The 24,090-nt window shown below is 44.7% G+C and overlaps 1 protein-coding gene across 1 annotated transcript in view; it reads left to right on the top strand.

Moving 5' to 3' along the window:
* The window catches only part of LOC119389337 (uncharacterized), a 136,724-nt gene continuing 112,634 nt past the window's right edge, over nucleotides 1-24,090 (top strand). Inside the window, exons 1-5 of the mRNA XM_037656545.2 lie at nucleotides 1-250; nucleotides 8,477-8,695; nucleotides 10,697-10,779; nucleotides 13,367-13,431; nucleotides 15,224-15,341. Of these exons, the coding sequence (XP_037512473.1) occupies nucleotides 74-250; nucleotides 8,477-8,695; nucleotides 10,697-10,779; nucleotides 13,367-13,431; nucleotides 15,224-15,341 (662 nt within the window). The 5' untranslated portion in view covers nucleotides 1-73. The remainder of the gene's footprint in view (nucleotides 251-8,476; nucleotides 8,696-10,696; nucleotides 10,780-13,366; nucleotides 13,432-15,223; nucleotides 15,342-24,090) is intronic.

Genomic DNA, 24,090 nt, shown 5'->3' with positions numbered 1-24,090 from the left:
ATCTTTTGGATTGCAGTACAAGTTCACTCGGTTCACTGTAGATTGTAGCAGGTGGCGGTTTGTTGAAGTCGCTATGTGCCTAGCCGCATTGATATTCTTCATACTAAACGCAGTGTCAGCGTTGTTTTCGTTTGCCTGGTTGGTCATTTTGCCAGTGTGCGGCGTGGCTTTTGGTGCACAAGCGTTTTCGTCGCTGTCCGTGGCCGTAACAACATCCCTGGTTGCAAGAAAATTGATTCCGCGCTTAATCGTAAGAGTACAAATTGTATTTATTGTTTTGTTTGTTGGCTCATGTTGGTCATTGACACGTTAGGCGAGAGTTCGAATGTGCATGACAGCATCTAGCGAATCCGGGGTGGGAGACCGGCCAAGAGCCAGGAATGTTAACTGTGCTCGCTGCACGAGTGTAGTTCGTAAACGTCAAGTTTTTGATAGAGTACGTGGATGCCAGGGTGCGAGTTGCAGGTGTTATTAATCGCTTCACATCAGACTATTCACGAGCACTTGAGCACTACCCGAAAAGAAGCAGTCATGGTCGACCAGTTTAATAAAGCTAAACATTTTACCTGCGTAACGAAGGATTGTGTGGCAACCCGCAGTGGCAGCTTAGCGGATGATGTGTTGCGCTCCTAAGCTTGAGGACGTGGGTTCGATTCCCAGCCACGGCGGCCGCATCTCGGTGGGGGGCGGAATGCACGAACGCTCGCGTACTTAAAGAAAACAAAACAAAACAAAAACGCAAGGGGTCAAAATTAATCCGGAGGCCGCCCACTAAGACGTGCCTCGTAATCATGTCGAGGTGCCGAACCCCAGATATTATTTTGGTATGCCGCTTAGTAAAGAAGTAAATTTGTTAGCATACATTCATGAAAGCCATAGTGTTGCTGCAAACTTGTGTTGTAATCATGTAAACGGTGTGAAGCAGAAGGTGTTCTTTGCGGTTCGACTTACTTAGCGGCTCTTTCACGCTCAAGGATGTACCATTCAGAACTAGTGGTTCACAAAGTCAGCATTCAGGCATGCCTTGATGTGCCTGTAGATTTCGTGGGAAGCCCTCGGATAGTCGTTAAATTCTTTTTTGGTCAGGCTGAAGCACTTACCGAAAAGTGTGTTGTACTGAATTCACGGTTACAATGAAAGCACAATGAAATCACATTAAGTTAGATTGGTGGTTGTGAAACTAAAGGTTTGCGAAATCATTTAGGAAGAACGGGACGTTATGCAGTTTCATTGAGCCTCCCCACTTGTTTATGGCTACCCTTTAAAAGCCATTCTTGAATATTCTGTTCATCAGTGCTACTAACAGTCATGCCCGCACAGTATGTTGGACATGATTACCAATAGAGGTTGATCCGTACCTCACTAGGTGGCTTCGTTAGGCAGTTTCAGGTAAAGGGACTTTACTTTCAGGGCAGGGGGCAATGGCCGATTTCACAGTTCCGGTTTTTGAAGGCAACCCCTCATCTCCACTGCTTTCTTAGAGGCTTAATCTATGTGGGGCAGTCAGGCAGAAAATAATGATCGTAGTCTTGGCATAAACAGCTTGTGGTTGATGGCCGGTCTTTATTTTAGTGCCCCGGTGCTGCATGCTTCTTTGTGACACCAGCAATATTTCTTCACTAAATCCCAATGAAAGCTATGACGTAAGCATTCATTAAAGCCTTTTCTTCAATATATGAGCTAATTTGGTTGTGCCATGAAGCAAGTATCTCAAGAAGAAATATAAAGAGTTATAGGAATTTCTGGCTGTCCCACATTCATTTTGCAAGATGCTGCCTGAACCTATCGATGCATTATTATTTTACTTGTGACCAAATTGTATGTGGCATCCAAGACAGCTTTCTTGTCCAATTATATTTTGTTTCGAAGGGGAAATTGCCAACCACCAGCTTGTAGCACGAAGCCGCAAGGACATCCATACGGATTTCTCAGAAAGAAAGCTTTTTAGTTGCCGAAAAATTCGTCTTGCTCCGGGGATCGAACCCAGGACCAACACCTTTCCAGGGCTGGCTCTTTACCACTTGAGCTAACCAGGAAGCTAGCAATTGGCAGTGCGAGGGCAAATTACTCAACAGCTCTAAGCACATGGACACAGCATATCGCACATGAGTTTAGTGGAATCCCGCAAGGGGGGGGGGGTGTCGCGGAAGGGTTAATTATGAAAGGGATAACTGACAACCACCCACTTGTAGCACAAAGTTATACTAATGTGTTTTTTCGTACACTTGGAAGTACCCATTAATGATATAGATGCATTTTTAATTATTTTGGTTTTGCATTTACTGAAGGAGTACTGACATGCATTTTATGAAAGAAGAGAATATTTAAGGGCTCGTTTCATTGTTGATACAACCTTAACGAAAACCAACAGGTAATGAAGCCAAGGGAGGTATAGGCGACGTTAACTGTACTGTTTTGACTGTATTGTAGTTATTATGATATAAATGTGGAGAAAGTAAAGTGGGCGAAAAGACAGTTTCTTCACATTTATATCATAATTACTACAACGCAGTCAGAACAGTACCGTTAACATCCCCTGTACCTTCCTTGGCATCATTATCTGTTGGTTTTCGTTAAAGGAGTACTGACACGAAATTTTGAAGGCGAGATAACTTGTGGGATAGATTTGTGTGGACACACATGCATCATCTACGAAATATCAACGGATAATATAGCCTAGAAGAAATTTAAAATCAATTTCGAGGCATGTGTCGTACCACTACATATGAAATGCGTCCTCGGTTTTCGTGTAAACCACCAACCGCCCCCTGTGTCACGAGTTTGTGTTGGCTGCCGTGATCCTTGGGAGCGCTCTCTCCTAGCAGACCTTTTCAATGGAAAGAGGGGGCAGACTTGCGTGGGAGTACAAAGGCTGATGTGCTTGCCTCCGCAGTGTATTTTTGGAGGGTCACTCATGTTTACAACGCCTCAGAAGCGATAATAGCAGCACCCAGGAAGCACTGCCGTTGAAAAGAGTTGCCAGTGCGACCTTGTGTGCTCATGTATCCAACTATGTTTACCCGAAACTGTGGCTGGGCGCTATAAAACAGTCTTCAAATAATTAACTGTTGCGTGCTTGAGCAAACGAGCTTTCCAGCCGTGATAAGTGGTTAGTTAGCTGTCTAATGCAACAGAAAAAACAAGAGGCAGAATTTTTGTGTAAGTGCTCCTTCAAAGTGACATGAATTTTAGAAATTTTTGTATTGTTGCTTGCCATACACTGCAGTGGTACAGTGGTTACATTGCTCGGTTGCTGACCCAAAAGTCACGGGTTTCATTCCACCCACAGTGGTTGCATTTTGATGGAGCCTAAATGCTAGAGGCCCATTACTGTGCCATGTCAGTGTACCTTAAAGAACACCTGATGATCAACATTTCTGGAGCCCTCCACTATGGCATGCCACATAATGATATTGTGGTTCTGGCACGTTATATGCCAGAAATTATGGATAATTTGTGTTTTTGCTCTAAACAGAAACGTTTGTGCCGAGAACCCCAAGGAGAGTATTGTGGTTCCTCAGAACACATTGAATATGTTATCGAAAGTTTCTCAGCACACACACAGCAGACGAGGACATGAGCAGAGCAAACAAGACAAACAGGTTAGAAACTGATACCAACTCGCCCAGTTTTCTATACATTAACATTGAATACATTTTTAATACCACTACCTTAAAGAACCACTTTTCGTTTTGATATCAAGAGGACCGTTTCACAGTGAAGTGTCAACACAGTCTGACGTAGGCCTAAGTTACATGGTGACAGCAACTTATAGCATACTAGCAGCAGCTCTACCATTCGTATGCACTGAATGCAAACAATGATTAGTGAATTGTCATCCAGTGACTCTTACAGCGATTTTGGCGACCATGTTGACTCGTTATGGCATTGTCAATTGCAGTGGGGTTCACTTGCTGGTTCACACGCGCTGAGAAGTCGCGCGACATCACGGCCTTTTCTTGTTTTAGCATCGGGCTGCTGTTCTCTTGGAGGGCGCACGAACCTGCGCACTTAGCTTGAACATGATGTCTGTCTTGCGTCAATATAGTTGACATCTGACTATTCTGTGCTTTATCAGTTGCCGTCACTATTATTTTATGTCCTAAATGTTATTTTGTAATCGCAGTAATACATCTCATATAATAATTTATATCTATAACTCTAAAGCAGTGCAACGTTCTTGAAAGTTCCAGCAGTCCACTAAAACGAAAGTTCTGCGCGGAGTCTCGTTACATAGAATCACTACAAAGATAACTTATAAGGGTGCGCAATAACGTAACTCTATAAAGACACATTCTTTTTCCGTGGCTCAGTCGCAGCTCCCAGTGGTCACGTGATGCAACATGGACATGCACAGCCTGCTTTGTGTGGTCACATTGTTAACGTCTGAGCTTTCGTCTTGTCCCGCTATATGGTGTGAGAGCTACTAATGTGCAGAATTAGCAGAGGTCCAGTAAACAAGGTGTGGGGAAAAGTATATTCACTTGATGAAATATCTGGCCTGAAAAAAGACAGTTACAAATTCCATGCCTGGTGATGTCCCCTTACCTTGAACCATATGCGGACAATGAGTAAGCGTCGAGAAGCTTATTCGTGCCTTTATTACCAAACTGGAACGAACCCCGAAAATAGATCAAAATCTCTTCATCCTCCTCCTGCCAGTCCTATCCACATAGTCCAATCGCTACCTTCTACCGGTACAACATCGTTAGCAAGACATAAACCATTATGATAGGAAAAAAAAAAGAGCATGTTTACAGTACAAACCGTGCATTACATACAGTGCTAAAACCTGCAAGCAGAAGCCCTCTGAGAAGTTTTATAGATTATATTGAAGAGTGGCACGACGTTTGGGAACAAGATAAATGACGGGGTGAGCTGGACAGCTATGTTCATTCTGCAGAGGTCCGCAGAGACGTCTGAAATTTGCTCCAGTGGTGGAAGTCTGAAATCAACGACTGCCGACGCCTTCACAATTCGCAAGGTAGATTTTGTGCGCCCCTGTGGCTAACGCAAGGAGTTCAAGAAACTTTAGTGCGGGAGGATATCTGATCCAACAGCGCATAGCGTGCTTACAGCCAGAATCTCTTGATAATTTGACTTTTCGCACAATAACACGTGAAGAAATGAACTGTAAACTATGCCACAAAATACTTATAGACTGTATATAGTAGCAGTGGTGTGATATATGGAAGGAATGCCATGACAAATCGGTTTTTCCTTCCTGTTGGCTGTTTATATGTATTTCGAAAAGTACACGCGGTGCATAGAGCTCATTATAATTTTGATCTAGGTTACCGTTTTTACAACAAAGGTAATAAATTCTTTTCTTTTCTCTATTTCTCTTGCTGTGGCAAAGTGCGACTATGCTGAAGACAGGGGCTACATGTCCAGAAGGGTGAACTATTTGGTCTGTTGGTAGAGCATGCTTTAAATTTCAATAAAGAGTGCAATAAAAACTAAGTGAAGTGAGCGCTGTGTTCTCATTACGCTCCCTGTTGAAACTGAACTCATGCTGCAAATCACTTTTCTTGCTATAATATCTGCTACCATACTCTCTCGATGACTCCCATTGTATTTGTGGAAAACAGGCATAGTATACCGCTGCCTAGTAACCGTTCATCGTAGCCAGCAAGTCCGGTCAACTGTTACCACAGTGAGGCCCTTGTGTACAGGGAATTACCATTGATTAAAGCATACTTGTTAGTGTAGCATGCGCCAACAAAACGTAGATATTTGTCTTTGGGCAACACCACCTAGATTATTGTCTCCGGCTGCTGTTAGGCCCGACCTGCAGTCGGGCTGGGCTGGGCCGGTGAAATTTTTTCTCGGGTTCGGGCTAGGCCTGGGTCTCGCTTTGAGTCACTGGGCTGGGTTCTGACGGGTAAGCTTCAACGGCCGGGCCCGAGCCGAGAGTCACGGCCCGTGCAGTGCTCTACTTCAAATACATGCTGCAGAAGTGCTACAGCTGCCTCAGCCCTATTTTAAAAAGCTTTGAAGGGCATAAATGGACAACACTAACAATTCTGACACTTCTGCTCGCTTTCTTGGGGAAGCAGCATGTTTACATAACCAGGCTGGCTGGTAATCTCTTGTGAAAAAGACAATGCAACAGAAGATGATGGACAAAAAGAGCAAACTGAGTCAAATGCTGTGTTACGTTGAAAAACAACTGAAACCCTCACTCAAATTTACAAGCGTGTCAGTAAGGTTACTCACATCTTTCTCGACCACTGTTTAGAGAAATGTTATGCTTTGATTAGCGATTTCTAAGTTGCAAAGCAACATTTCACATTGACATACTGTGGATCCATTGTGTGTAACCAGCGCATTATTGGCAGGGAGTTCAGTGCACTGAATTAAATAGCACTACTAGAAGGAGCATTAAGCTGTTAAAGTGACCAACAAATGTTGCAACCACACTAGTTACTGAAGGCTGGCAGCACACTAGTCTTGTGGATCCACCAACTCTTTGTGTTTTCTGTCATTTCTGCAGCGCTTGCCATCATAGTTCGGAGATAAAAAAATCGCTAAGCTTTTTTTTGTTGTTTTTCAAGTTTCATCAGAGCATTAGGCTGCATTTGATGATTTTCTGTGACGTACATGTGTATGTGAAACATTTTTAGCAGGGAGGTCACTCTGTTTTAAAAAAATGTATTGAATTCTACATTTGCTAGATATTTTGAATTTTCTTGCGCGATTCGAGAATCGTGAAATTCAACCTTGAAGTGAACTAACACAGAGGAGAGCGCTTGTCCCCTAAGTGATGCCATTGCAGCGAGGCTGGTGTGATCCTGAGAGCCATAATGTCAGTCGAACCAGTACACAATGGCATTTATTTTGCTAAAAAAACCGTACAGGTCACCCACTGGGCCATAAAATGGTGCTTATTAGTTTGCTGCACTTGAAAACTCAAGATGAGTGTCATACGAAGTCATTTAAAAAGCTTTTGGACCACGACAAGTTTGAAGGCAAGAGAATGGTTTCCTAAAGCCTTTGCTTCCCTCCTTCCTATTCACGGATTTTTTTTTTTCAAGCATGATTAGGTCAATGCCAGCACTGTGCATTGTCCCTCTGTGCACTTGCTTTTTGGCTAAATGTGGTATCTCTGCTCGGGCACTACAATGCTACACTACATGTGGTGACATCTCTCGTGCAGCTAGGCAAGAAGATAAGAAAAGACGGGCATGTGATTGCATAAAAGTGGGGTAGTGGACAAATCAACTGATATATCTTGTGTATGAACCAATTGAGAGGCCCAAGTGGCATCATGTGAATTACCCAGTTGGCATCACCAAACACAATGAAAATATAGGAAGCAGAGGAAATGTATGAAAAGAAGAATGCAGTGGATGTTTGCAGTTTCAGAGGTTGTTTACGGGTCCTGTAAAATTAAAAAAGGCTCTTGTGACAAATTGAATGTGGTTTAATCCCAACCTTCTTATTTTCATTTTGACCCTTGAGTTGGTCTCTTAAAGGGACCGACAACTGCCCAGAACATGAAATGAGATGACTGCAATGATGAAAAGATTGTCCGTCGCATTGACTCAAACCAACCCTGTTTATCTCGTAAGAGGTGGATTTATATTTTTATTTCTTCATTGAAAGTCGCGAAAAATGACCTTTGGCGCCTCTGGCGGCAAAATCATAAATGGTCCAATGAAGCCGGTCACGTGACCATTGTTTGGTGTACGCGTTCGATGACTTTTCTGTTAGTACTGAAATATTGTTCATTTCTTTATATTAAAAGATATTACTCCATAAAAATGTGCATATAGGCCTGCGTTAGTTGTATGCAACAAAGTGGCGCTGCCTTCGCTTGGCGTAGGCAGCCTTGACACAGGCGCAGGCAACCTTGGGTGCAGGCGCACACAACGCTGTACAAATACCGAGAAGGTGTCTAAAGCCACATCATCTCATTGTAACAGCTTGCTATTTTCAAAAATGGTTGGAAAGTTCAAAATAAAGGTGGTTAAGCACAGTTACGGTAACTCCTGCGAAAGCAGAACAACGACAGCTTTCACAAGGACTAGCGGCGTCGCTATCAATTCTCAGCGTTGCTGGAGCAAGCCTTCATGCATGTTTGGAGCATTTCAGATCGAAAAATACTGCTTATAAAATAACTACGTGCTTTTAGGATAAACCACTGTAGCTACAAACGCTACGAAGGGTAAGCTTCCTGTTGCGCCGTAAAAAAGTGGGTCGAGAAAAATCAGTTGTCGGTCCCTTTAAGTGTGTCCTCATAAAAACATACTCTCATAGATGCCTTGTCATGTGTCTGACCTGCTCCTTCCATAAAAACATATTTCTCAGCACATCTGTTACTTGTCTCAACACGAAGCAAGCGTTCGTCGACAAGAGTCTTGCTTGTGGTCTCTAACCTTTAGGTCGTGAAATTAGGGCGTTATTGTGCAGTGCTAGAATTTCAGCTGTATTGTTGATTAGTGCTAATTACAATGCACTTATGCCCTTGCAGAAACAATGCATTCCGTTTCTGGAGCTCATGGTTACAATGTCCGCACTGGTCTTTCCGCTTGTATACATTCCACCTTGGGTCTGTCAAGTGAACCTTACGCTTCTGGCTCTCCTCGATCCTTTCTTCATCATAATAGAAGGGTTACAAATGCTCAGCTTTGTTCGCTGGTGCAATGTGAAGGCGCAAACTGGAATCGACAACCAACCAGTGATTTGCAAGGTAAGAATTATTTTCATTACATCACCAGAAGCAGTTTTATGGACAGGTTGTCGCATGAAGATGTACATAAAGAATGACATGCACTAAATATCGGTAATAGCCAGACTACCCCGCTGACTAAAGGAGCCATTGTTGGCGCCAGTTGTATTTTGTAATGATCCTTTCCTTTCACCCTCTGCTGTTTTGGTGGATGCTGTTGCACTGTTAATGTCACTATCCTTAACTGGTTTGTGTCAAGAATAATAGAACAGCAATAGAGAAAATTATGATGTGTGCTTAGTTATACTACAGCTTTAGTGTCACCATAAACAGACTGACACTCAAAGAACAATATGTTGTGTGCACATTTGCTGTGCACACAACATATTGTATGATTATCTTAATCCCTTAACTGACGAGCTGAGCTCGTGATGAGAAATTGTCACTTTCTGCTTATGACGAGTTGTGCTTGTCATGGCTCTTCAGCAATGTTTCAAGAGACTTGACGAGCCCAGCTCTGGGGTTTAACGTCCCAAAACCACGATATAATTGAGAGTTGACGAGCCCAGCTCGTCAAATGGTGCTTTCCGATTTAAAACATAGACTGCAGCACGGGTTCCGGGATTAGCGCTTCTATTAAATGAGAGTCTGCACACTAAATGGCGAAATGCGTGCCTTGCATCTCCCGCGCGTTAGAAACGATCATGGCGCAGTGCCGTGCTTTGAATGCTACCACAAAGACGGTAGCCTCATCTAGTTTGTATTGAACTATCGAAGAATAGTACATTTTGTCCATGGGAAGTCGAATGGAACCCATACTTTCTGGAGTTGCAGAAATTTCTGTCGGAATACCCATCAAATGCCCCAGGTATGGGATATTACCAGGCCCGCAGCCAGTGGGTGGGGGGTTGGTCTAGCACCCCACCCCCTTCCAGAATTATGATGGAGGGGGTTTTTTACTGAAAATTAATAACGAAAATATGTTTTTCAAGGCTTTTAGCAAGTGGGCCCCTCCGAAAAAAAATTCCTAGCTACAGGCCTGGGTATTACATGACGGTGCGAAATATGATGAATAAAGCATTTTTATAAGCTGTAAAATGTTTTCGCAAGTTTTTTCTGTTTTGAACATGTTACTGAAGCATTTCACGTCATTAAAAAGATTTGGCAATTTTGGAACAATTTTTCGTAATTTAATTGGCGCTTAAGGGGTTAATATCAGTGATTTATTTATTGCTACTTGTTTATAAGTTCAGTGTTCACAAGAGTGGAAAATTGGGCATGTTGGAGACGCCTTGTTGCGACTAAAGCCCATGCACAAAATCAGTAATATGGATAAATGGGGCATCACAGTGCGTCCTCTTCTAATTGTTTTGCTGCAGGAAGCTTGCAGAAAAAGAAGGGCACTTAAGGCCTTTCTCAGAGGCAGGTAGTTTGAATTGCATAACAGGATGCAGACCACTGAAACAATTTTTTTTCAAACTAACCATTTCCTTGGCATGAAATCAGCACAACTAGGTTTCGGAATGCTATTTCAACAATCCATGTGGACTTATTATTTGCCTTTAATACCCCATTAATGGGGTTCCGTTTTGGTTCATAATGAATTAAGTTGTATTGTATGTTACAAGTGACACAGTGCAAACAGTTATTTAAATATTGTGAAAAGAGAGTGACCATGATGTAATGTTTGAATTGACTTGTGCAGAGTAAGGTACAACACAGATTACATAGAAATACACACTTTGATATTGTCGCTGTTGCATGTTGCGGTGTACAAGTCAGTTCTAAGATGTTGACCAACAGGTGTCGCAGCGCTAGCAAACACGGATGAGGAAGACACCACGGGACAAGCTCATACCGCTTGTCTTGTTGTGTCTTCCTCGTCCGTGTCTGCTAGTGCTGTGACACCTTTTGATGCATTTAAGCAACTAACGAATCAAGATTGACCAGCTCAGCTGTCAGTTTTGTTAATATGATGTAAAGTTACAGAAAGAAAGAATCGTACCTTTATGTTCTGTGCAGGTTGCAGTGCTGTCCTTTGCTATAGTCAGCTGGATTTCTTCTCTTTTCTTGCTGCTAAGCATTTTTCAAGGATCTGACACAAGGTAGGCATGTATCAGTGCTGCTGGCTTAATAAAATACAAAAAAATTGACCTCCTTTTGGGTTTATGTTCTGCCCAAGGAATAATGGTCGTCGTCTTCCAAGCCTTGTTCTTATAATGCTAGAAGTGTAGTTACCTCTTCTCTTCTATTTACCTCTTACATCTTCTTGCCCAATGTGGAGTGAAGCAAAAAAGTTTCTCTTCTTAAGCTGTGGCTAGCAGTAACCTGTAGAGCATTGCCTTTTTTTCCATAACACCTGTTTGTGATGCTGCTCATTAGAATTCTATGCCATAACATTGACTTGAGTCGTTAGACCTTATTTCTAAGAAAAAAAATTGGCCGCATATCTGCGTGGTTCGCTGCAAATGTCGTCTAAAGACGATAGAAGAAGCACTGCGTGAGATATGGACGCCATCTGGCAATACGTCGGGAAACATGAGTGCTGTGTTGCGGGCTGGTAGTCCCGGCGCAGCAGCAGGCGAAGACCGGCGGTGACCAACGCGACCGGCGGGGACGCCAGCCAGCCCGAACACGCGGTTTGGCGCGAAGCGCCGAAGCAGAAGAAACGTCCGCACTCAACGAGTACTCTCCACACACTCTTTTATTTACACGTCGCCTGGGTAAAACAGGAATGTCAGAGCGGCGCCCCATGGCATTCGTACAGTGGAATACTGAACCGAAACCGAAACACAACAGTGAGCTCGTGCAGAGGGCACGGAGGAAGGCAAGTTTCAGTGCAGTCGCATTTTCAGCGCAGCTTAAGAAACTAGGGTCTCTAGAATTACGTATCTATGTATTTTCTATTAAAGGAACACACCACCTAATACTTACCTAGTGATGTTGCGCCTCAGATATGCGTAATGTTTGCTTTTTGATCAACAATGTACACAAGTATGAACCTAGTCAGCTGTTCAAGATGGCTGGCTCTTGGACAAGTGGTTCAACTTTGGCCGGGTGGCTGAATCGAGTGATGTGTCGACAAACAGAAAGACAGACAGACAGAAAGACAGACCAAAATTTCTGTGTTTAAGTTCCCTAAGAAAGACTATCGTCTTTAAAAAGTGCATGACTGCATTTGTGTGTATATATATTCAGATTCCCCTGCCATGAAAATAATGAGCTGGGGTTTAGACATTGAATCTTTGAGGAAAACATGGTAGCCGAGATCTTGTGCACTATGCTACAATGCATCATGGTCCGGTTGAAACCTAATTTTGTGACAAAAAGATATAGGAATAATGGTCACATTTTTCTTTTCAGTATCATCGCTGTAGTTGGGAAATACATTTTGGTGTATACTAGGCATTTGTAGCTAAAATGCTGCTGTGGAATATATTACTTGAGGGCCGCACAGTTTTGGTTTTGGATGATTGCCTCACCGGTAGTCCTGAAATGAGCAGGGTTGGAGTAATTCACAGCCTCTCAGGTAGAGTCGTTTGCTGTTATGAGACGTGTGGTTGCAAGATATTGCTCTTTTATAGGGGTGTGCAAATAGTCTAGATTTTATCTCGAATCGAATAGTGGACAAAAATATTGAATATCAAATACAAAAAATTGTATTGAAAATTGAAAGAAAGAACGAACAAAGGAAATCTGCTCATTTCCTCGAGCACATTATGTGGTGAGTGACTACTACCGAAAGACTACAAATTGTCATGCAGAAACACAAGCTGTTCCACATGATTTGGCTTCTGGTTCTCTCGCAGTGCTATTACGGTGTTTAAAGCTCATCTAACAGCAGTAATATTGTGCTTCATCGTCATTATTGACTATCAAGCACAATATTACAAAAATCTTAGGCCGTTCATTCACGGCAGCGTTCTAACTGCGCGCTGGAACGATGGGCGTTTCTGAACGAGTCGTGCAATGTGACAGTGGCGACTGTTGAGCGTGAACAAGTTTTCACAAGTGAAGCCAATAACCGAGGGTTTCGCGCCGAAGTCGGGACATTTGGCAGCGCTTGTGGCGTACGCGACCGAACTACGCATGAAATCCGTGCCTTTGTTGCGGAAGCCAAGTTATGAAGGGCTTGACAATTTTCTCACGTTTCTTTTTTTTTTTCATCTGCGGAAATGACATAATCTACTTTAAAATAAACGTGTGCTCGCTTGTGAACCAGGATATTTGTGAAAGTTTTAACGAAAGGCCTACTTTAACGACGTTAGTGTTATATTCCTTCACCGCACCCTAAGTTCGTCGTGATATTCGTCGTGTTGAATTATTCGAAACTTACAAATACTAGCAATTCGGAAGTCGAATCGAATTATTTGGTTAGGTATTATTCGATTCAAATTCGAAACTCGAATATTTGCACACCCCTACTCTTTTATGCTTCAGCTGTGTACTTACAGGTGTGGTTTGCAACTGGTATTAATAGAATGCGTTGCTGGGCGAGTTGGTGCATTGTCTGAAAATAAAAGCAGAGCGCAAAAAAGACGGAAGCAGCCCGTCCCATCTTCTTGTCTCTTGTGTCCCATCTTTTTTGCGCTCTGCTTTTATTTTCAGGCAACTGGTAAGCTCACATTTTGCTATAAAAGCAGTGCTGTAGTAATGTCTCACGCTGAAATTGTCAATATCTTGTTGTTACAGACTTCTGGCAGCCTTTCTCGTACTTACTGTTCTAGCTCATGCTGCCTGTGTGTATGTGGACTCAGGTAAGCAGTGCAATATGTTTTAATATCCTCTTTAATCGGTCAACAGTTTTGATGAACATAAAGATGATAAACTATGCTAAGTGTGTAAAGTTACTGAATATATTTAGTCTTTGCCGGGAAGATCATGCCTCATAGATAATCGGAAAAAAATTTAATATTTTGGGAACTTATTAAAGGGACACTAAAGGCACATAACAATTTATGTCAGAGTGGAAAGTCAACGCTTGAGAACCTCTAAAACATCAATATTATCAATAGCACAGGTCTAGTAATCGGGAAATTAAGGTAAATGTACAACACTATATGCACCACCAGTGGGACGTTTCGGAACGAGCCCGATGACGTCAATAGTCCCGAGTACAAATTATCACTAGTATTCAAGGCACTTATAATAAAAAAAGAACATTCTGAGCATTGCAAGATGTAATAAAAGGCTGCTTGTACGTTTCTGTTTGATTCCTGGAAAAATGAACTTGATGCTACAGTGGAGAACAACGCGGATTGTGCAAAAGTTCCGTTTTTGCCGGGCTGCGCTCCGGTCGCGTCTCAGTGGTAGTTTCGTCATCGCGTACTACTGCGTGTGTTTTGCACGGTCATGAAAGTCGCTCTAACGGAAAGTTTGACAAAATGCTACGTCCAAGTGATGTTGTGTAATGTGGCCTTCAGAGCAGAAACCACAGCGTCACCTGCCGGGCAATAAAGGTGGGCAACGTTGGGCAAGGCAAACGCTACATCAAAAGGCCTTTTCAGGCGTGCAATTTGAAGTGTGCTAATGCTGTGCGGACCACAAAAACGTGAGTTTCTTTCAAAATAAGCATTTCCTTGGCACGAAACAAGCACAACGACGTTTCTGGAACACTGTTTGAACAACCAACGTCGACTTAACATTTGCCTTTAGAGTCCCTTTAAGCGTTACAAATTACTGAGGCAACCATTGTTGAAGGCAGTGATAACTAGTGAGTAATGTATCACTGCAGCCCATTGGAATTGAGTATTGAGGAATGGTACTGTTGCTTTCATAGTTGTTACTGTTGGTGGGCATTAGTTTGTGGTAGTACCTTCACAACTGCTAAAAGTACAACCAGCAAACGATTGTAAACTGCGCGAAATTAGGAAAAGGACAACACGAAAAGACACAAAAAGCAGATAGAGCGCAAACTACCAACTTATTTATTTCACTTAGAGCTTTACAATATATATAGGTGTACACAAAGCACAAATGTGCAGGCATGATAAAAAACAAACAAACAAAAAGACCCAAACTAACGCATCTGCTTAGTTAAACAAGGCATTTCAGCACTGTACACATTTCAGCGCTACATGTGGTTGTTTGTGTGCCTCTTGTTCCTCGTTTCTCGCACTGTTTCCCTACCGTGCAATTCTCCCATAGAGTGTGTTTTGTTATTATTGGGAGACTCAAATTTATTAACATGATCCAGTGCATTGTTTAACCCACCGTGGTGGCTTAGCATGGATGGTGTTGCACTGCTGAGCTCGAGGGCATGTGTTTGATTCATGGCCCCGGCAGCCGCATTTCGATGGTGGCAAAATGTAAGAACACCCATATACTTGGATTTAGGTGCATGTTAAAGAACCCAAGCTGGTTAAAATTAACCCGGTGTCCCTCATAACCATATTGTGGATTTGGCACGTAAAACTCCAGCAGTTATTATTGATGCGTTGTTTATTCTGCCGTGTGGAAATAAAGGGCATCATTGTATAAATGATTTCTTCATGTGTGAAATAGACCATGTGTTCTTTGTTCTTTTTACTCCTTTCCCTGCTCTCCCAGGTATCATAAGTGATGCGGCCTTGGTTCTTTTAATATCCCTGCTATTAATACGACTGGGCTCCTATGAGACAAAGATTCACGAGACCCTCTGTACAGTTGTACTGTCAAATCACCCAGAGTAAGTGTTCTCCATTTTTTGCAGCCTCTCTATGCATAATTCACAGTTGCAATTGCAGCTAGTGCAGGCAGAACCACTTCTGCTGGCAATCTTGGCTCCCAGCTGCTAATGCATGTACAATGGGGTAAAAGAGTTCTAGTTTAAGGAATATCATTGGGCACTCCTGTGCATGTGCAATACACGAATGGCATTCTTTATAAACGACTTTCTTTATAAATAATAATAATAATAATAATAATAATAATAATAATAATAATAATAATAATAATAATAATAATAATAATAATAATTGCTGGGGTCTTAAGTCCCAAAACCATGATATGAATTTGAGAGACACTTTATAAATATATGGTGACATAGGATATTGTTTTTTGTCATTTGATGCTGTCAACAAAGGCTGAGCAATAAGTTGTTACCGTTTGAAGAATGGTTTTCAATTTGAGAGCTTGGTAGGCTGAAACAGGTGGCATTCTCAAATTTGGATTGTATCGGCTTATGACAGCAAAAGAAGTTAGACATGCAGAACTGCCAGTTATTATTGGAGAACTTATTACCTGCAAGTTTTTTAACAGTGGAGCTGTATAAGTGCGGAGTAAGGCCAGTGTCGTAGACAGAAACTTGGTGCCACAGAAAGCGGGTGTGTGCCAAGCAGCTCCTGGCAGAGCGAAGCCATGGATAGCGTAGTAGAGCAAGGAGGAGGGAAAGGGAAGAGTGAGGGTGAGGAGGAAGGGAGAGGCTAAAGCGTGGCCTTGTGTAGTATAGTTTAGCAAGGGGAGGGGAAAGGGAAGTTAGGAGGACCAACACCCTCTAGACTTTAAGGCCTGAAAACTGCCACCGTGACGTCAAAAAGCGGCGGCGGCGGTTGCTCGCCACCGAGCAGTGAAGGCTAGCATAGTAACGTCTGCTGTGCGCTTGTCTATGTCTTTTCTTTCGTCAGTGTTTCTGTTTGGCGCCTAGGAATTCCCTGCACAGGAGTGAAGGAATTGTGCGCAAATATTTACGGTCAAATAAACCTCACATATATTGACATATTTTTTCTCTTGTGAATAAGTAAAAGAAGTCTGTCTGCTCTGAGGGATATCAAGCACTTAAACAGAGTTTTGCTGAGCTTATGCCCTGTATTTCACCTCGGTAGTAAGCAGAAATAGATATATCAAGTGGCCAGAAACTTCGCATAATTTTGTTCATCGGTTCTTGGTTATACATCCAGCAGATAGCAGAAATTTGCGACCGATTCATATATCGACCACCAAGAGAGTCCGAACACAGAGTCACACCTCGAAGAAAATTATCTGTGTGTAATGCATTCAGGGAAGTTTGAATGAAAAAAAAAAAAGATTCATAGGAACAAGCTACCGTTCGAGCTTAAGTAAAACTGCAAGGTTAACTGTTTGTGCGAAAATACGTAGGCTCCATACATTTGCCTTCTCGAGTTGCGCTTGCCAGTGATAGGAAAACTTATGGGCAGGTAATAAATGAAACAGAGGAAATCTCACACCAAGTCGCAAGCGTGCTTTATAAACGAGAACGGGAGACTGATGGCATTTTGTCTGAACAACTTTATTCGAGAGCTACTTCTAGCTGAGCGTTTCCAGCTTTCCCTGCTTTGATTTCGATTCAGCTTCTAAAAACGTTTCATGCGGTTCATGCGCTAAAGAATTGTATGAGAGGATTCTTGCTGCACTGCAACACTTGCTTCAGAACCAGCTCTCATGCGTGTTCATTGACGCAGGTATAACAATCTGACAACTCGTCGTTGGTTAGGAGCTCCACGGTGAGGTCTGTAACCACTTGTCACTGGCTCGAGAACTTTAAAGCACTTGTTTTGGCGATTGCTCCATGACTGCATAATTATATACAACAGCATTTACGACAAACAGCGCTAAAAGCAGGATACTTCCACGGTCCATTGCTCTGACGAGGTCAGTGCTTCTCTGCAACACAAACTGAAATTTATTTATTCGCTGTCAGTGCTTCTCTGCATTTTTCACACTTGAGTTTCTTCAAGGCGGCCTAGACAGCATACCCTGCCATATACACAAATACCGGGATAATGTCCTTCATCTTTTATAGTGTTTCCCCTGCGACAACTACGTTGCGGCCAGGCCGTGAACAGTTCGCTTCCCTCTGAAGGTCATATTGCTCATACTCGTCACTGGCATTTCTAGAAGTGGCGGCCGTCGTACTTCTAATCACGCTTGGAAGTATATGTGGAATATTCTGCAGCAAAACTCACCCTGGGGTTCTCTGAAGGAGTGAAGTTGCCACGTGAAATCGCGCGCAGCCGCTTTCAGCACAGCTTCGCATCTTGGAAAATCGGAAAACGCACACCTTGCACTTCAAGTCGTAATTGCTACTGCACCGAAGGACACAGCGCTTGTCCGGTATGACGAATTCAATGCCCCACACACGCTGCAGCCACGGTGCAAGTGGCTGCAGCACGCATGACGTTCGGGAAAACGGCACACCGCACTGACCACGTGTGTACCACGTGTGGCAGCAAGAAACAAACTGACGAGCTGGTGTGCCGCCGCACTACTTGCCCTCCATTATTAAATATAGCGCGCTTATGAGTAGAAAGTTATCTCGCTGGGTGCTGATATTTCATTGAAAGTTAACTGTCATAGGATTATTGCAGATTTCTTCCGCCGATTCAGAAAAATTCCGCGACTTCCTTAAGGACGACGATTGACACGTGTTTCGAGTTGTATCCATCCGCGTTTGAGCTGTTCCCTACGCGAGTCACTCAAGTGGGCCACCGGGAACGGAGGAAACCGGATTCCCGCTGCCGCCACCGCGTCCACTTGGTGACGTCAGCACTTCGAATGCGGAAAGCGCTCCGGCCTTAAGGAGCACTGACACAAAAAATTTGTGCCTTGTTTTTTTTTTGTTGCAATAGATAGCTTATGATCAACTTATCACGGCTGCAAACCTCGTTTGCGCATGTGCGCGACGGTTACTTTTTAGAGACGTATTTAGAGCGCCAAGTCGCAGTTTCGGTTTCAAAGAGCACCGAGCTAGGCAGCACTACTTCCGAAGGCCGGGTAAACACAGCTGGCCACGTGACCACGCAAAATTGTGACGCAGGCGGCGCGCGAGAGTGGGTGCGGCGGGCGCCGCACTGACAGTTCGTCTGCTACGCCAGTTCGTCTGACGCGGGATGCTTCGAGCTGCTTGCTTTTTGATCCGCGTTTTTCACGCTAGAAGTGCGGACGTCGTCCGTGTCGTTGCCAGGCATGGTTCGAGCAGTCAGAGCGTTTTAGTCTGTCCGGCATGAAAAAAAGCGTCGCTTAGAACCAAATAAAGTGTCCCCAAGCTGGCACCAGGTCAAGTGGCGCCAGCTATGCAGGATTAAAAACAACTAACCAACGCGTAATCTATGTCCTCCGAGCATTCGGAAGCGCCCATCTCGACTCGCTAAGCCTAGAGCATCGATGATTTGACTATGGCTCTCAAAAACGGCGCGAATATATGCTGTCGAAGCTTAAAGGGACACTAAAGGCCAATAACAATTTATGTCAGAGCGAAAGCTCAATGTATGACAATGTCTAAAACGGCAATATTATAAACAGCACTGACCTACTTACCGAGAAATTAAGCTAAATGTATCACACGACGTGCGCCACAAGTGGGACATTTTGGAAATGATCCCGATGACGTGAGAGCGTCCTACTACAATTAATCACTAGTAATCAAACTAGCTGCAATAAAAAAAGAACCTAACGTGCATCAACAGACGTAATAAAATGCTGCTTGTTCGTTTTTGTTTGACTCATTCATGGAAAAAGGAACCTCTTTGGCGCTGCCATCGGGAACTGCGCGCGTGGTTCAAAAGTTCCGTTTTCGCCGAACTGCGCTTCGCCCGGCGTCTGGCTTCGCTCACGCGGTCGCGTCTCAGTGGTAGTTTCGGTAATGCGTACTGCCGCGTGTGTTTTGCACGCTCGTGAAAGTCGCTCTGACAGAGAGTGCGACAAAATGCCGCATGTATGTGATGTTGCCGGATGTCCGAATAGTGCACGCCGCCAATGCACGCTGCCGCGCAGTAAAGACGGGCAACTTTGTTCGCGTCAACAGTGACGTCAGAAAGGCCGCTTTGAGGCGGGTGTTTTGAAGTGCGCTAATGCGATGCGGACCACCAAAACGTGATTTTATTTCAAAATAAGCACTTTCTTGGCATAAAGGTAGCACTACGAGGTTTCTGGACCGCTATTTCAACAATCAACGTCGACTTAATATTTGCCTGTAGTGTCCATTTAAGGACATGAATCTAAAGCAAATGGAAGCATCAGTTCGGAACTTGCACGTTACAGAGCGCACGGCGGCCACTTGATAGATTCGAAGTGGACGACAACCGCTTTTGGCAGTGCGGCCATGGTTTTCGGAGGCGCGAATGCCTCGCCGGCGAAGCTTGCCGTGCACGTTGGACAGCCCTCGCGCGTGCGGCGATGGCCGACGTTCTGCGGCACCACGCCGTTGCGGCAGGCTTGCCGCTAGCGTGAGCGGGCCATAACATCTGCCAAATGGCACGACGAGCCAACAGCGGAAGGGAGCACAACCAGCACTCACAAAGCCGCAGGCACGGAGGAAGAAATGGCAGGTAGCACAAGCGGACAAGCGCAAGGGCACAACCAGCAACCAGCCAACACAAACTCGTGACGTAGGTTTGTTTACATATCCACCGCGTTGATGTCGGCGTCGCGAGGCGCTCGCATCTCGCTCAGTCGCGTGGCATGCACTTTAAAATTGATTTTAAATATGTGCTAGGCTATATTGGGCCTTGATATTTCGTAGACGTTGTGTATGGCTCCTCATACATCTATTTCACTCATTATCTCGCCTTCGAAATTTTTTCAGTGCTCCTTTACAGGAGTACTGACACAAAATTTTCAGTGTTTTCGCTGGTACCCCATTTTCAAGCTCCTTTAGAGTCTAGAAGGTGTTGATTGAAGTCGTTGGGGCGTGGCACGTGAATTGTGCGTTGTACTGGTGTTCCCCAGTTGGACTTCTCGACCTATCAGTGTATTGTGTGACTCATTGCCTCCTTTCCGGAGGCTGGGATGGCAAGTCACCGGATTGGCGGGAGCTGCGAACACCGGTTTTGAAGGCCTCAGTGTTGGCAGGCTCAGGGCTTTATAAGCCGGAGAGTTTTTGTAAAAGCTCTCTCTTGATATCTCATCGTGCTTCTATGTAAATAAACCTCTGTCTTCACGTACGAGCGCTCTCCTATCCGCACAAGCGGGACGAAGGGTCCGATGACGGGGGCCAGCTACCAAAGTCGAGACCCGCCGGACCCGAGTCCCAGCAGCGCCAAGAGCTTTTGGCATAACCCGCGTCTGCACCTAGGGAGCCACACGAAGTCTCTCGAATGAAACAGTCGAGTCGACGGTCATGCCTAGTATCTTTGGAGCGGTCTGGCGATGCCAGTGTGCGTACAACATAATTTCGGCTGAAAATGGCTGTGGCTCGATTGTTCGTGGCATTGCTGGATTATTAAATGGCATGGTCACCGTAAATGACACTTTGCAGCTGTATCTAATCCCTTGTCCGGGCACGAGTATTTCCGTCGTGATAAGCGCAAGTGCTGTGATACGTATGCACAGGTCACAAATGGTAAAGGGAAGTCTTCAAGGAGCACTGACATCGAATTTACGCATGTCAAAATTTTAACTGCAAAAACTTTGGTGTCTGCAGAAAACCGCAGATGGGTATGCGCCACAGGAGCGCCCCACTACCAAGTAGAGCAGGTGCGAGCGTTAAACGAAAACTCTGCTTGGCGAAGTGGCGCACGTAAAACACGTGAAAGAGGGAGAGAAAGAAAGAGAGAATAGAGAGAGAGGAAAGTGATAGAAAGAAAGAGAAACAGAAAAATACAGAGAAATAAATTGAATAAAGGCATAAAAATATAGAAAGACGGAGAGAGAGAGAGAAAAGGAAACGGACACGAAAAAGAGCTAGCAAAAACAGAGCAAGACCGGAGGAGAACGAAATAGAGAGAAAAAGAGAAACAAAGAGATAGAAATAAGCAGGGAGTGATAGATAGACAGAGAAAGTGAAAGAAAGAAATAGAAAGCAACAGGAACAAAAAAAAAGAGAAGAAAAAGAAAACATGGCTGATCCCTACATCATAGGAATCGGTATAACACGAAAGTGAAATGTGTCTTCACAGAAGTAGCGCTTATTGTGTTGTGATATATGAGAGCTTGCACAATGTATATTCGTTTTTGGTAGCTATAGCACCGTTTGACGTGGATGCACCCATGCTGACACCTAGTGGCATGTCTCCATCGCGACGAATAACGTCCATGATTACGATTAAACCGTTGTGGTAGCTGAAGTTGTGAACATATATTTGGACACAGCGAATCGTGAATCCCACATAAAGATGACATCAACAAGCTCGTAATCAACGCTGGTACCCGATATGCACTTCTTCAAAACGTCGTCAATTAAGGAGAGGAACGGCACGGTGTGCGCTTTCTAGTAATGGGTAACCACGCCTGTGCTCATGCATACACTACCACACTGCGCTTCAGCAACACGGAAGGCACAGGTTCGTAGCTTGAGCCGCAAACGCGTGCGTCCCGCTGGCCTCTGTCTCGCTCCACCAAGGCACGACATTTTCCTGTCGAAATCGTGTCCTTTCTGCAACGGATATAGCAGCAGTTTTATTAGTTGGTGCTCTCATAGTCGAAGGAGTCGTCGGCGGAGAAATCCAGTTGGTGCATGTGGAAGCTGCACTACTCCGATGAGCCGGCGCACACTAGCACGAAACGAAATGCAAAGAATGTAACCAACGAACATCCATACCACTTTAAAGAACGGACACTGTACCTTTGGCTCTTTGGCTGTAGTACGGAAATGAGGGTAGCGGCGACGTACCGAACTGCTATAGAGCGAAGCGAGATGGCGCTGCAAGTGCTATCATCATCATTAGACAAACGCATTTTTGCTGCTGGTTCGGCCTGGTCCCGCTACTGCGCTTTTTGCTCCCTGTGGTATTTTGTTCTTTGTCGTTGCTAAATCGCGGCTCAGGCTCGCGTAGGTAATAGTTATCGCCAGGTGACCAAACTGGCCTCGACCGGCAAAAACGTCAATCAAGTAAGGTTTTCTTTAATTTAATCAAACAGCAGAATTAGGTGTACTCAAACAAATTTGGGACGTTTCTCTGCAATATATGTAAAAAAAAAACAGTACCGTACTCAATGAACACAGTCTCACTCATCACGACAACGTAAACGTGCTTGGTGAAGCTCTGCTGCAAGAAGTGCTTGTCACATTTATAATTTGTTTATTAGCTGTAAATAATTTGAAGGTGCCTATTAAACATGTGCAAAGGCTAATGTAATTGAGCACAGCCTTGTAAAGCTTTGGCTTATCTTTTTGTAAACTTCTATGATCTAAACACAGTTAAGGCAAAACGGTTTTGAGCATAGTGCCACGCCCACTTCTTGTCTTGTTTTGATGCATTCGGGTTTGACCGGCAGGGACTGTTATCAACGCTCGACGCTGTCCGCGAAGTAGTGTTCTAGAAGCGTCGCGATTGTTGTAGATCGGTTAAGATTGCGCGCCGCACGCGAATGTTCCAGCTTTGTCTAGAGATAACGCCGCCACCAGCGATATTGCTGGAAAGTTCGATAGCGCCTGTATAAAAGCCGACGCGCTTGATCGCTTGTCAGTTGATCGACGGTCGACGCTCTGTTCGCCGCTACCAGTTTATTGCTGTAGCTGGTGTTTCATTTTCCCGGCCACAAGTTCGGCCTAATAAAGAGTTTCATCTCGGACGTGCTGACTGCTGCCTTCGTCGACGTCACCACCACGTGACATCTGGTGGAGGTGCTGCTTCACGATCCGGACGCCACCGCGGAGCGCTGACCCAAGCCCAAGCCGCGAAGAAGACGACTCTAAGGACAACCCAGATCATCGAACCAGCCGCCGGCAGAAGGGACTGCAGCCAGAGTACGGGCTCCTTCCCGAAAACGCCAGGCAGCCGAAGATCGTCACATCGACCGCCGAGACGATGACTGACGCAGTGCCCCCTACGGCGATCGTGATGCAGCCACCCAGGGAGCCGCCGACGTTCCGTGGTTCGCCATGTGAGGACCCCGAGACTTGGCTCGAGACCTTCGAAAGGGTCTCAACATTTAATAACTGGAACTGCGAGGACAAGCTGCGCCACGTATACTTCTACCTAGAAGACGCCGCGAGGACGTGGTTCGAGAACCGAGAATCCGCCCTACAAACATGGGATCTCTTTCGGACGACGTTCCTAAGCACGTTCACGAGCGTGGTCCGCAAGGAACGGGCCGCGGCTATGCTGGAGACCCGTGTGCAGCTGCCCAACGAAAATATTGCCATCTACACGGAAGAGATGAATCGCCTGTTTCGACACGCCGACCCAAGTATGCCCGAAGAGAAGAAAGTGAGGTTCCTCATGCGGGGTGTCAAACAGGAACTCTTCGCTGGATTGATAAGGAACCCGCCGAAGACGGTCGCTGAATTCGCATCGGAGGCTTCCACGATCGAGAAAACGCTTGAGATGCGAACGCGGCAATACAACCGCAGCTTCTCGGCTACAAGCTACGCCGACGTTCAAGCCCTAGGACCCGCCGACCTGCGTGAGACGATTCGAGCAATCGTGCAAGAGGAGTTGCGAAAAATTCTACCTCCGTCGCAACCTCAAGTAGAGTCCATCGCCGACGTCGTGCGCCAGGAGATCCAGCATTCACTCGGCGCGCCTCAGCTAGCAGAG

Source organism: Rhipicephalus sanguineus, chromosome 4 (assembly GCF_013339695.2).
Source record: "Rhipicephalus sanguineus isolate Rsan-2018 chromosome 4, BIME_Rsan_1.4, whole genome shotgun sequence".
Taxonomy (NCBI): domain Eukaryota; kingdom Metazoa; phylum Arthropoda; class Arachnida; order Ixodida; family Ixodidae; genus Rhipicephalus; species Rhipicephalus sanguineus.
The sequence above is the reverse complement of the archived record's forward strand: the minus strand, read 5'-3'. Positions and strand labels throughout refer to the sequence as shown.